General features: G+C 46.6%; 1 protein-coding gene across 2 annotated transcripts in view; it reads left to right on the forward strand.

Moving 5' to 3' along the window:
* Window positions 1-12,676, forward strand: part of otud7a (OTU deubiquitinase 7A) — a 35,367-nt gene extending 22,691 nt beyond the window's left edge. For both annotated transcript variants that reach the window (XM_047596993.1, XM_047596994.1), the window contains exons 8-13: window positions 640-752; window positions 2,068-2,195; window positions 2,288-2,437; window positions 7,425-7,539; window positions 8,157-8,241; window positions 8,581-12,676. In XM_047596993.1, coding sequence (XP_047452949.1) covers window positions 640-752; window positions 2,068-2,195; window positions 2,288-2,437; window positions 7,425-7,539; window positions 8,157-8,241; window positions 8,581-10,140 — 2,151 coding nt within the window. In that variant the 3' untranslated portion in view covers window positions 10,141-12,676. The remainder of the gene's footprint in view (window positions 1-639; window positions 753-2,067; window positions 2,196-2,287; window positions 2,438-7,424; window positions 7,540-8,156; window positions 8,242-8,580) is intronic.
* Window positions 12,677-14,346: the final 1,670 nt, after the last annotated feature.

Genomic DNA, 14,346 nt, shown 5'->3' on the forward strand with positions numbered 1-14,346 from the left:
TGAATGCACCATGCGTCCTTTTTCACAAAAAAAAAAAACCCATAAGCGCGAGCGAACAGATGAGCCACTCGTAACCTCGGTTAATAAGCGCTGATTTTAGCTCACTTGCTGGGTATTTGGATTTTTGCTGCGAGGAAAATTGTCTTTCAGCGTTTCCAAGTGTGCATTAGCAGCAGCGCCGTTAATGCCGTCAAATCCCCTGCACTTCCTCTCCCTTTTCTTGATGTTCCTGGATTAAAGTATTTTCAAATCTATTAGAAAAATGGTGTCACCAAAGATAGCTCAGACTAAGAAGTAGTCCAGACGCTCATGTTTCAAAAACGCCCAAAGCGTCCTGGTGGCCCAGTGATCCAAGACACATCCCTCCTAACACTCTGTCCTGGTTTGAGTCTGGGCAGGGACCATTGTTTGCTGTCAGTGACCTTTCTCTAATTAACCACATTTCCCGACAGTCTCTTTTATCATCCATTAACAGTGTGTGTGCGAGTGTGTGTGTGCATGTAAATGCAAAAAGCTCCAGGAGATAATCTTGCCCAGGATGCAAATAGCAAAAATGAATAATAAGAGGGATTTTGTAGTTGAGCAATGCATGTACTTAACAGAGTTTAAATTTCGTGGTGTGTGTGCGTGTTTGTGCAGTCTGGCCTGGTGTACACTGAAGAGGAGTGGGAGAGAGAGTGGAACGAGCTGCTGAAGTTGGCCTCCAGTGAGCCTCGCACTCACCTCAGCAAAAACGGGAACACCAGCGGAGGGTGAGGACCTTGACTCGCATACGTCCCCAGACAGCCTGCGACCATAAGCACCGCAAACGGCCACGATCACAACACACACTGCATTCCTTTGATAAGAAGTTAGCGATAGTTGCTGTGTAGTCGCTGTATGAGAGGAACACAATGAAACGGAGCAGACGTGCTGTTTCCATCCCACGTCAAACACATTGCAGCTCTCCTGCTGGTTCTTCACAGCGCCGTGTGTTGAAACACGGCACGGGGCCTGCAGTTAAAACAAAAGCGACCTTCTCACTGAGATCAGTTAATCGGGGGAAACTCATAGCTCCTACTCAGACCGTTTCTCTTTCAAACTGCTTCCCTGAGTTAAACCCACTGGAGGTTGGAGCTCACGTGTGAGAGTGTGCCCTCTACTGGCTGCCGTCGGTATTAATCCTTTCTGCTGTAACGACCTCCCCTGAGCTGTGGGTTACTTTCAGCTGCAGCAAGTTGCATAAATAAGCGTAAGAGCGGGTTTATGTCAGGCAACACAAACAGATTGGAAACTAACTCTGGTTTCCTCCTCCTACGCAGAGAAACTGTGTGGTTTGTCTCTGTTTCCATAATCACAGAAATAAACATACACACACACACACACACGCCATATACATGTAAGCAGGTGTTGCGGTGGAGTAAAAACAATTACGATGAACAGAAAGACTCTTAAATTGTCTGCTTAGATCTGTCTTGATAGTGTGAAAACCTCAATACGCACTCAAACTGTGAGAACAAGTCTGCATTATTCCCAGCTAGTCCGGTGCAAAGACCTACATCACTGGTAATGTCTCTATAAAGAGAATGATTTACTCATTTAGTCTGGCGGTTCTAACCTCTCATTGAGTTTGACTGTAATACAGTAATCAGGTTAGGGATGTTTGATGGTCCTAGTGTGAGATGAGCCCCTAAATAGGATGAGTGGGATTCACATATTAAGAGGCTCTTTATTAGAGTGAATTTGGCAGCGTGGCTGTTTGTGCGGCTGACAACTTAATTGTTGCACATCCTCTGGTTCCCCCGGTGGTTGCATGCTGGAGAGCCTCTGCCTCTGCTTTTTCTCTCTGTCTCTCCCGTCCCCTCTCTCCCACTCTCTTTTATTAAAGCTCATGTAGCTGGACATGGCTGCCCTGTCTATTAAAGGCAGCCCATGGGGGGAAAATGAATCCAGGATGATACGATTAGATTACACATGCACATGATCGGCACGGACATTTCCTACTTTGGCCGCAGATGTTTTCTGGCATTAACATTTCAGGAAATTGCTGTTGTATTTCCCACTGTGATGTGCCTTTTCTTTCTTCAGGGTGGACAACTCTGAGGATCCTGTCTATGAGAGTCTTGAGGAGTTCCATGTGTTTGTGCTGGCCCACGTGTTACGCAGGCCAATTGTAGTGGTGGCTGACACTATGCTACGAGACTCAGGAGGAGAAGGTAGTCCAACTGCTTCTTCACTCCATCTTTTGCAGTAGGGAAAAAAAACACAATACATTGACTCTAAACATGATGTTCTGACTGATTTCCAGCTTTCGCTCCCATCCCGTTCGGAGGCCTCTATCTGCCCCTGGAGGTGCCGCCGAGCCGCTGTCACTGCTCCCCTCTGGTTCTGGCCTACGATCAGGCTCACTTCTCCGCGCTGGTGTCCATGGAGCAGAGGGACCAGCAGCGGGAGCAGGGTAAGCGGCGCATGTCCAGCGAAACCATAAAACCACTCGGCATATTCGGGACGGAATGTTCGATGCGAACCCTTTCCTTGACCTCCCGTTCTCAAAAAAATCTACACTCTCAGCTGCCATATTATGCAATAGTTTGGCAGGCCTTCGCTTTAAACTTACAGTGTAGATTGCGGGACTGGAGGCGAGTGGTCTGCCTTTCCTGCTAGAGGTGAATAATGGATGAGAGAGCAGTCTAATTACCTGTGATCCATTATTAAAATAGGCCAGTTGGCAGCAGGAACCAGGGTGTGGCCATCGCGGAGGAAAGTGGACAGCGGCGCTGCTTCTCCTGACCCATGAAGGTTGACCAAATCACTCGAGCCTTTGACGCGGTATCGCATGTTTGCCAACGCTGTTGTGACTATAATTCGACACATTAGCCGTGCCTGTTTACGTGTTTGCCTCCTTCGCTGGAATCTGTTGCTCTGCATACCATGTTGATTGTGTGACACTGTGGCGAGGGAGTGTAGATTTTTCCATTGTGTTGTGTTTGCCTCCTTTTCCCCCATTCAGATGCCAGCGTTCCCACTCCGGATGCATTGCTTATTCTCGAGGTCAGAGTATTCCTCACATGGAGTTCCTTTAATTGACAAATAGAGTGGATCTCCTTGACAACCAGTCTTAGTAGTCACGGCACTCTTCTGTATCTGGCTCCGTGGGTGGAACTCACTTGTCATTTGCGTGGGCAGCCAGCCAACTCCGTCTCTGTCTCTTTTTCTCACTCGCAAGCCCGTATTCACTCGTGCAAACCGTTTCTTTCTTCCTCCCCTCTCATCTTCCTCCACTTCTCTCTGTCTCCCCTGCTTTTCTGAATATGCAAGGGCCTATTCTCGGCCCATAAACACCAACCTAGTTATTAAGTCTGGGCCAGGACCACTGCATACTTGCAGACAGACATGATTACTAACCTGCCGTCCCTGCCCTGAAGCCATTCCCTTTAATGCCCCTGCAGCACATCAAAGCTAGCGTACCCCACAGCCCATAAGCGTTCAGTCCTGCTGCTCGCATTTGGCCGTTCCATTGTGGCGGAGGGGGGTTCTCTTCTCGTCCACCAGATGGTGCATATGTCCAAAGAACTCGGTGGAGCTTGATCACAACACCACTGCATGGCTGTGTTTCTCAATCGGGTACACCGTGTCCTGCGATAGTGATAGGATCAGAAAGTGTTTTGTCTGCAGTCTCTCTCCAGGATGTTATGAAAACACTTGTACGCTTAACTCTGCGCTTTCTTCAGTTCACGTGATTTCTCGTATTACGCGGCAGTGATACAAGTCTGCTCTGATTAGGACTGCCTGCATAGCAAATGCATGATGCTTCTGCGTGTTGTTGTAACTGGGCGCCTGCATTGTCGCGTCAATTGTGGATTTCAAGGGGCCGATCTGTGTTTCCATGCTGGCTTACATCTTCTGAGCAGATGCCAGACAGACGGGCAAGAGGGTCAGACTGACGAACCTAATCTTCCACTGCCAATTAGGGCAGAGAAGCCCCAGTCAGCCCCTAAACCCTGACCACCTCACCACATATGGGCAGGGTCCCCGGGCTGTTGGGGCCCCTGGCAAACCAAGCCTCTCTCCTGACAGTCAGGCCACTGTGTGGACCTCTCAGGTGGATGCCGGCGGGTTAGAATAGTGGCTCTTTTCTTCAGCCCTCTGTGTGGAAGATTATAGTAGTTTCCCCTCCTAGTAACGTGACTCTAAATCACACTGACACATCACGCTACTGCTCCTTTTATGGCTCGCTTGCATAGCTTCTGGGACTGCGTTGACGGGGGATGGTGAAAAAAACAACACAGGAGGGGCGACTGAAACCAGAGGTTGATGCTAATGAGGAAAAATTAGTTTTTATTTTTATTCATGTATTTACTTATTAAACCTAAAGACCAGTGAGCGGGTTTCCTCCAGGAAAGTTGTCAGGTGAACCTACAGTTCTGTTCACATCAGTAAGTTTCCTATCAGGCTCACTGCTCCTCACCTGCTGTGTGATAATGACTACCTCTTCTGTAGATGCTTCTTACTGCCTTTCATCAGCTTGTTTGTGCTCCTGCGGTGAATCGACGTATGAGAGGAACTGACCCCCTGGAAAAAAAAAAAAACCTGGTGCTATTTCAGGCTCTGGCCCTGATACCAAAACACTTCCAGGTTTTCTTTGGCATCTCGTCATGAAACTTCTAACACCCATCTGAATGAAGTAAATGGTCGTCTTTTACACAAAGACCACCTACGCGACGGCGTGGGGTGCAGCTCTGAACGTGCCTGCGTATTAAACGCGCCCGGTGTGTTAACTCGCCGGCCAAGGCAGTGCGATTAAACCGGCATTAAAAATCAATTCGTTGTGCTTTACATGTTACTTCACATGAGACGTTCGTGAAATCGCCACCATCATGATTCTGCTGTTAACGACCGAGGCAGAAAGGTCCCGGGCTTGTTTACATGCACGACTGCTGTTTACTCTGGTGAATTGGGCCCCTTAAGTCTGCAGCTGTGCAGACTGACCAAAGACAAGAATTCAAAGTTGCGCATTTTCCAGACAGTACAAATTGTTCTTGAATCACAAAACAGAGGAAACATTGGTTCGGCGTTAGCGCTGTGAATCAATCCTTGTGATGGGGGGGGGGGGGGGGGGGGGGGGGGTTGGGGGCTTTGTCTCCCTAAGGTTGTGAAAAGAAGGAAGAAGAAAACCCACTTGTGATGAAAGGCATAAAGAAACACTTGAGGTTCTCATTTTATAAACCAAAAAGAGACAAAGCAAAGATGTCTATATCCAATCAGGACACATGGATAAGTGCTTAGAGAGGTTATGAACTTCATTTCCAACAGCCATTTCCTCATAGGTTACACCCAAGTTTCCTCCCCTTCCCCCTATCTGTAACCCCCCCCCTAAAATCAAGTTGCAAACTGAGTGAAGCCTGGCAGCTAGCAGCTTTGTTGCTGAATACACAGCTTGCATACCACGGAGGGCGATGATGTCACTCCGTGCATAAGCTACGGGAATCGGTCATTCAAGGACAACAAAACAAGGCTGCCAACAGGGATAGTAAATACATTACAGCACACTTTAGTCCCCCAGAGCTCAATTGGCAGTGTTAAACCTCTGAATTCTGGACCGGGCCCAAGTGGGAACAACAGCACACACAGCACTTTGGAATGGCGAGAAAGGAGGACAGCTGCATCGTGGGAGCCAGGACGGCAACTCTCAGACCTCCGCTGCCTGCTGCATGACCTGAGTGGGAACTGAGTGGGAGCTGGTTCACTGTCCTCTGCCTGTCTCTGCGTGTGCTCGTGATTATGACTGAATTTTTCTGGGCAAGACTGTTCTTGGAAAGACCCCTCTTTAAGAAAACCACTTTTCCTCTCAGTCTGCAGCGCTGCCATGCCAGTGCTCTCATTACCGCTTGCCTCTGTGGCTGCAGGCTTTAAGTCATGCGCTTTTTCAGGCAGATGAAAATGGATTTGTAATTTGCAAGTACGGGCAGAGCAAACCTTTGACACATCAGGACAGATGTCGGTCAAACGTGTCCTATTACTGCTGTATGCATTCAGCTGCTGGAATTATCTTTGCCCAGTGACTATCATATGCGCATACAGAGTAATGTCAGTGTGTTAAATGCGACGCGGGCGTGGCCGGACTAATTCTGTGTCAAGTGTCATCACCGTGCAGCATGTAGCACCAGGTTTTCTGACACGTGTATTTGTCGTGTACTTTGCGCCCAAGCAGAGAAATGCAAAAATAGACAAAAGGCGGACGGAGTGAGGATTTGACCCGCGGTGTCATCAGGGACACAGTTGCTGCTGGTATCCGTGTCTCCACAAAGCCTGCAGAGCAGAGCAGCCTATTGGCAGCGGAAGAATTGATGAGGCCGGGAGGAGACTGTGTCTTCCATCTGGGTCTGACAGTGAAGGGCTGGAATGTCCTCCGCCTGAACAGCCTGCCTCTCTCTGCAGTCATGTGGACAACAGCCCACACACTAGGTAGCCTGAGGAGAGCTGTCATGTGGGCCACTGAGGCCTAGCTAGTCCTCCTTGTACTGTTGTTTTAGAGCGCGCCCACGCACTGTACACATACTGTAAGCACATTTCCCACGAGGGGAAGCCAGGGTAGGTGTCTGTTTTATGTTCCGTGTCCAGTGATTAGTGTTGAAAACCTCTTCCTGCTCATAAGTATCTGATCGCATCAAATGAGGATGAATGAAATTATTTCAGCACTTCTGCTCTCGTCCCGTCGCTACTGTTGCGGTTACGTCCGATTACCCTCTATTACCAAAACCTAATCATAAAGCGCAAGCCCTGGTCAGCTGCACAACTACTCGGTTTCCTGTAAATCTAAGCAGCTGTCTTCTTGGTTCTGACTTCCTTTTCCTGCAAAATAGTGAACTGGTATAGTTCCAGTTTCTCACATTGTAGGTCAGATTTTTTTTTCCCATTTCATTTCATTTTTGATAATGATAGCTCCGCATTAGCAAATTTTTAAATGTCCACTTTTGTTTTCGGCACTTCAGCGCTGTCAGAGGTTGAGACTGAAAGCTCATTCTTGATTTCGTAAATGACACTTGACAATAAACCTTCTCCACTAGAACTATATAAAAAAAACAGATATTTTTTTCTTATTCTTAAATACTTTCACTAGACTTCACGCTCTGTCATAAGACAAACGATCAAGTCTGACTGAAGCTCCTTCTCTGTGAGACGCTCTGTGTAAAGTTCACTGCACAGGTCACTCGTCTGCCTAAAAAATTAATGACAGATACAATACACCTCCAGGATCCTTTACCCCGCGCTGACAGGCATCTGGGATAATTAACGTGGCATTATTCAAGTGTGCCATTATGGCGGTGCTGTAGCTCTGACACCACGATGGCCCCACGAGAGAGAGAGAAATGGTAGCGTGCAAGTTTGTCTTTTAGCGGTAAATCTGGACCAAACTAATGTTCTGATAATCTCATCTCTTCCAGCTGTTATCCCTCTTACCGACTCGGAGCACAAGCTGCTGGCGCTCCATTTTGCCGTGGACCCTGGCAGGGACTGGGAGTGGGGGAGGGACGACAATGATAATACCAAGCTAGCCAAGTAAGTCCTGTATAGTATATCACCCGATGCTTATCAACAAAGCACACAGAGGTGCTGGCTGGGAAAGCAGACCCCGCGAAGGACGAGAGGGTAAAAACCGCAGGCCAAGGCAGTTTCTGTCTGTCCGCCCACAAGGCCCTATGTGGGGGATTTAACTGTGATTATGGGCTCCGAGCTCAGGTCACTTCAAAGAGGGAGCAAAGAGGGAACAAATTGTGAGCCACGTCAGTCATTCGCAGGGTTTCCCGGGAAAGGCCTCGCTAAAGCAGCAACGGCCTCTCTGAGTTTAGCGAAGAGTTTATGTAAGGGTTTCTGTTTCACATTCCTGCCAGTCAGGGGGTTAGCTTATCCATATGAACAATGCTGATATACATAGAAAGAGATGCCCAGAAACGCTTCCTAATACCACCTCATTATATTACCCTTAATTCATTGCAGACTTTATTTACATACAGGTTTCTGCGTGTAAGTGGTGAAATGCAGCAGTTCCTAAAGAGTTTTTAAATGTTAAAGAAGACGCATAGTATGTGACAAAAAAATTAACATAAACTTCTGTCAAATGTTAGCCGTGTCGTGTCTCCACTTGTTGTTAATCATGCATACATGTTTTTCCACAGTCTCATCTTGTCTCTGGAGGCCAAACTCAACCTGCTGCACAACTACATGAATGTAACATGGATCCGAATTCCATCTGAAACAAGGGTAACTTTCCTTTTCCACATGTGTGTCTTGTTTGTCATGGTTAATTAAGCACGGGATAGACTTCCCAATTCCAGATGTTCCCGAAACCCCAGAGTCCTATCAGTCAAATTTATTCACTGTCAGAAAGCAATAATCTGAGGCATTCATGTGTGTTTGGGTTATGAATCACGACAGACTATTAAAGTCTTTTTGAACATTGTTTTTTGAGAATTTGTGTGGAATATATACTAAATCTCCGCTGTTAAACCAGAAATGAATTTAAAATTACAAGTAGAATCAAAGTGTTATCGTGCTACATTCTGCGTTTTCTTCAGTCTGATGTGTGTCTGTCTTGCGCAGGCTCCCCTGGCTCAGCCAGAGTCTCCCACAGCCTCTGCAGGTGAGGATGTCCAGTCTCTAGCTGAGTCCATGGACTCTGACCGCGAGTCTGTCGGCAGCAACTCTAACGTCAACACCGGCAAGCCCAGCAAGGAGAAGGACAAAGACAAGCAGCGCAAAGACAAAGATAAAAGCCGGGCTGATTCTGTAGCCAACAAACTAGGTAGCTTCAGCAAAACACTGGGAATCAAGCTGAAGAAGAACATGGGTGGTCTGGGTGGGCTTGTGCACGGCAAAATGAACAAATCTAACTCGGGTTCGGGGCGTAGTGGGGATAACGGAGGGGAAAAGACAAAGAAGAAGGAGTCTAAGGCAACCAAAGGAAGCAAGGACGAGTCGGGACAGTCGGCCAGTTCCACCTCGTCTGAGAAGGCCACCAGCCCCTCCCCTACAGACAGACCCTCAAGTTCCTCCCCCACCGAGAGACAGGACAGTGCAGGGAAAGGCTCGGGGGAAAAGACCCTGGAGAACTGGAAATACAGCACCGATGTCAAGCTTAGCCTCAACATCCTACGGGCTGCCATGCAGGGGGAACGCAAGTTCATTTTCGCCGGACTCCTCCTCACTAGCCATCGACACCAGTTCCACGAGGAGATGATCAGCTACTACTTGACAAACGCCCAGGAGCGCTTCAGCCAGGAGCAGGAGCAGAAGAGGAAGGAGGCTGAGAAGAAGCCCCCCACAGCTAATGAGGTGGCGGCGAAGAAGCCCGAGCACGAGAGTGTCTTCCAGAGGGAGAGATCGGACAGCTCGCCCCCGGAGAGCTGCTCTCCCGTCCTGCCCCACCACACTCACACCTACAACAACTCGCAGCCTCCTCTGAGTCTCAAGATGCAGGGCAGGAACAGTCCCACTCCCGCTGCCCCTCTTGTGCCGGTCCCTGCCCCTCCCCACACCCCGCCAACAGCCTCGCATCACGTCTCTCACCCAGCCCCAGCCCCTGCGCCTTACTCCTCCCCCAGTATTGGTGCTAAGAGACCTGGGCCCGTTCCTGTGTCCGCCCACTACAGCCATACGCCGCCCATCCAGAGGCACAGTGTGATTCACTTACAAGATGTCAACATGCAATCCTCCATCTTCCAAGATGACCCCTATAAGCCCGTGGTAGGCACTCTAAAGACATGCGCCACCTATCCCCAGCAGAACCGCACGCTCTCGTCCCAGAGCTACAGCCCCGCTCGCCTGTCTGGGGTCCGCACTGTTAACACCATGGAAACCCTGTCCTACAACATGCCTGGCGAACACAAGTCCCACACCTACACCAACGGATTCAATGCGGGAGACATTCAGGACTGCCTTGAGTTTGCTGATGAGGACAACTCGTCTCACACCTGGCTCAACCAGGACAAAACCAAAGGGCGGAGCTCTGGAAGCCCTTTGTACTGCTTTCAGCAGCGCCGCTGCAAGAGGGAGAACTGCTCCTTCTACGGCAGGCCAGAGACAGACAACTACTGCTCCTACTGCTACAGAGAGGAGCTGAAGCGCAGGGAGAGGGAGAGCAAAGTGCAGAGGCCTGTATAGCCATCACCGCTACTTCAGCCACTTGTCAACAAGGCCGCAGGAGACTTGAGGGAACAACACCATCTGCACTCTGCATTTAGAAACACGTGACGGCAAACATTTTCCTATTTTGTTGAAGAAATGCTCGTGTATTCCTGTCGCCCTTCCCTTGTTAGTAAAGATTATTACTTTATGATGGGGGAAGCAGAACGTGAAACAGTGAGCAGCTTTGGCCAGATATTGTTATTTTGTTTTTACTTCTGTCTCATTGAATTTAGTCTTTTACTTGTTTTAGAGTAAAAGTCATCTCTCTGTGATGTAACTCTCTGTACGTGAAGGAAAGTTCTTTATTTTTCAAAAGTACAAAAGACGTGCATCTCATCAGGAAGGACCATTTTAGCTCTTTTAATCAGTTTGAATGCAATACCTCTGCTTGGTTCTTCAAAAAGCTCTGTGGGAAATTTGTAGTTGTTTTGCAATCAGAAGAAATCGAACGGGGGATTAACATTAGACTTTAAAGCAATAAATTGGTGATTTTTTGCTACACCCTCTCCCAATTTTGTCTATGCACCAATAATAGAGTTACTGTAGGTTAACTGTGTCTTGTAAATTGTAAACGATTGTCACAGTGTGCTTTTGTAAACAAATTTGAACTACAGGAATTAAAAATGTGTACGCATTCTAGATTGTAACGTGGTATTAGGATGAAATGTAAAAGCTCATTTGTCGCGTGTACCTTTGTTCTTACCACGGTGCAAAGGTTTGCTGTGTCACAATTGGACCCAAAAATATGGCGTGAGATATAATTTTCACTTTCTTATTTCTTTTTTTTGTTTGTTTTTTTGCCCGTAGTCAACCTCCTAAAGTCCACAAACACTGCCAAACTGGCTTCTTAGAAGGAAAAAAAAATGGAAAAAAATAAAAAAAATTACAGGAAAAAAGAAATTCCGATTCAAATTTTCAAAATGTTTTTTGTGCCAAACACCGAACAATGTGCATAGGACAAATTGCTTCTCAAATATGCAGTGTTTATGGTGTGTTTCTCTGAGTTGCCTGTCAACTACTCTACTCGGTAAATGTCTTAGATGAGAAGAACTGTGAGTAGTCAGAGCAGGCCAGTGTGTATTTGTCTGAAGTGTTATTATGTGTCTCTTCCCCCTCCCCTCCTACACACACACACACACACATACACACACACACTCAGAACACGACGTGCAATCATGCTACTAGCACTATGTGGTGACCTGCAGTATAGATGTGTCACCGGTCCAGTGTGAGATTGTTCTTCTTCCATATCTAGAGGCCGTTAAAAGAAGCACCTGCTGCTACGAGCACCTCAAGCCTTTGTGATCATCAGTGCTTTAACCAATCAGTGGGTTTTTTTTTTTTTCTTTTGTAAAACCCCAGGCCTCCAAGTGCTTTTTCTGCTCATCCGACATGACTACTGTAAAGATGCAGTGTTTGTGTTGCTGTTTGTTCTGGTGATGCTTGGATAATGTACCATGCTGTCCTTAACTAAGTGTGTCCTGGCCAAGGATGTCCACTGCTCCCTCAGTTTGCTTCTGTCTCTCTCCTGTACACACTGCAGTGTTGCTCCTCTTTGTTTCTATGTGACTAGTTCATGGACTCTCACCATGTTAGGATTGTAAGATATGATTTTGTATTCCTTTAAGAGTTTTACACTACTTTAAATTATTAATTTGCACATTAGGTACAGATGTAAATATGAAAAAAAAAATAGTTTATTGTTACAAATATGATGTGTCTGTGTTATTTTTGCAATCCAGAGACTATAAATGACATTTTTAGGGACACTTTTATCTGGTTGACGTGCACTACATCACACGTTTTGCCGTGTTTGCATAATCACTATAATAGCGAGTCCATAAAGTGGAAGTTAACTATTTCTTTTAGTGGTTTGAACTGATCGAGAGCTGATCTGGTTTTGGTGTTTTACACAACAAACCAAGTTGCAATTTATCCGCCACTGGTAATCAGTGCTTGAAACTGACCTACATTCTCAAATGAATAGCGCGGCACATTTATTTCTATACCACTGGGAGGTTTCATGAGATGGATAAGAGGGTTTTTTTGATAGTTTTATCTCCATATGTAGCTGGGAGTAGTTTAGTCGACTCTGATATGAGAAATAATGAATCATTTAATCTGGGTTATCTTGAATTAGTCAAGTATTTCACTGCTAGCTCAAATAGAGAACTTAAAAGTATGTGCATGGTTGAACAGATATTAAGGCGCATTCGAGGAACTAAAGGTCCGGATACTTTGACCTTTGCTGCACTAATTATTGTCTGTTTTTAGTAAGTTCTCAAGTTTGTGTAAGTGTGACATTCAATCATCAGACAAGTATTTTCAAAGACTGACGCAGGAGAGTAATATTACATATATATCCAGATTTTTAGATTCTTAATTGCAGAAAATGGGTCGGACAATAATATCGGGATCCTACATTTCCCACAATGCAACTACATCCCTACAAAAGGTTTGTTTTGTTTTGTGTTTTTTTCCCTGGAAAAAGCTAATAAATCTTGTTTTTTTTTGTTTTTTTTTTGAATGAGAAACTGACACCAAAATCTGCCTGTGGGGTTACAGAGTTGAGATTCTCGAGTGTACTGCCAAGTAGGGCGGCATTCCAGGCTGAGAGCTGTAACTCTGCCTCATTCCCCCGGAGACACTCCTACTTTGGCAGGAGTGTTGACATCGTGCAGAGAAACGGGCCTGCAACAAAAAAAAAAAAAAAACTGCAACATAAAGATCTGCAAGTGTGCTCTCCTGCCTGCGACTGTGAAGTCAGGTGAAGGCCTCCTGCTCGTGAACGTAAGTCATATATCAAAGCGTCTGAAAGTGCCCAAAAATGACAATGAGGATATTCCAAGAGATTTATTTGTCACCACAGCAATGTAGGGATGAAGTTAATTACAGTTTAATTTAATCTTTAAATGCAGGGAACTGAAGCTGCTCGTGAGAACGACTCATTAAGGAGGTTTCAAGTGAGGCTGTCGCACACACAGCCAAGTTTTTATCCAGTCAATCACAAAAGGGAAAAACCTGCAACCATTGATGCTAATGCAGCCATTATGGTTAACCACGGTAAACATTTTAGCTGCTTCACATGAGCATATTGACATGCTAACGCTGGCACCGAACTCTGCAAGTATGACCTCACAACTCGACTGTAAGACCTAGAGGAGGAGACGGCGGCCTGTCACAGTGAAAAGAGGTGTAAATAAATCATTACCTGAAGCTGTGTGAAAGCTGCAAAATACGCAGGAATAACATTATGACCAGCTTCCTAATATTGGTGGGAGGGTCCTCTGTGGACCATCCCACAGATACTTGATCAGTTTGGGTTCTAGGGAATTTGACGGTCAATGTCGTGGCTGATCGGCGCACACTAAGAACAGTACGCTTGAGAAATACTTCCGTTTTCAACAGAAAAATTTGTGAGTGCGAGGTGACCTTTGCTTTCTAAAGTGTGAACAGCCCGTACGGGAGCAGCAGGCCCGGAGTTGGTGGAGTGAGTGAGAGTGAGGAGAAGGAGGAGGCTGCTCTGTAGGCAGCGTAGCAGCAGCCTGTAACGTGTGGGTTGAACTGCATACTTCCGAGCGCACAGTCTCGTGACCAATCTGCCCGGAGACGACGGCGTGGGTTAGACTCACTCGTCTGACTTCTGCCCCACGGAGCTAGCAGGCTCTAGCTGCTGAAAGCATGGAGTGACTTGTTAAGTTCTGAAGGTCAATTACATGTCCGCATGATAGTCGCACAATGGCAGATGAGGGCCCCTTTCTTCGCTGCAATGTATCCCGGCCTCTTGTATTACGCGCCCTCCACACAACAAGTCGTGGATAAGACAGAGCGAGTGCATTGTCTTCTTTCTCGGGTCCCCTTTTCTCAGAATGTCCTTTGAATTTGCATGAGGGACCTCCCTTTGCTTTTCAGAGCAACAAAGAGCTCTATCAGGCATACAGCTGTGGTTTGGCAGGCCTCTTTTCCACTCAGAGAGCAAAAGACGACCTCCACTTTGTCTAATTCACATCATTGTGTCTTGTTTCGTACTAAATGACTCTTTTTGCGCACCCTTATTCACACAATTAGAGAATGGCGTGCAGTTTTTCATAAACACTGACTTATAGCATTCATCGCATTATGACGGAGAAGTAAAAATGTGTGTAATATCCACAGGTACATAAACTGATCACAGCCACAACC

The sequence above is a fragment of the Mugil cephalus genome, chromosome 10, assembly GCF_022458985.1.
Source record: "Mugil cephalus isolate CIBA_MC_2020 chromosome 10, CIBA_Mcephalus_1.1, whole genome shotgun sequence".
NCBI lineage: Eukaryota > Metazoa > Chordata > Actinopteri > Mugiliformes > Mugilidae > Mugil > Mugil cephalus.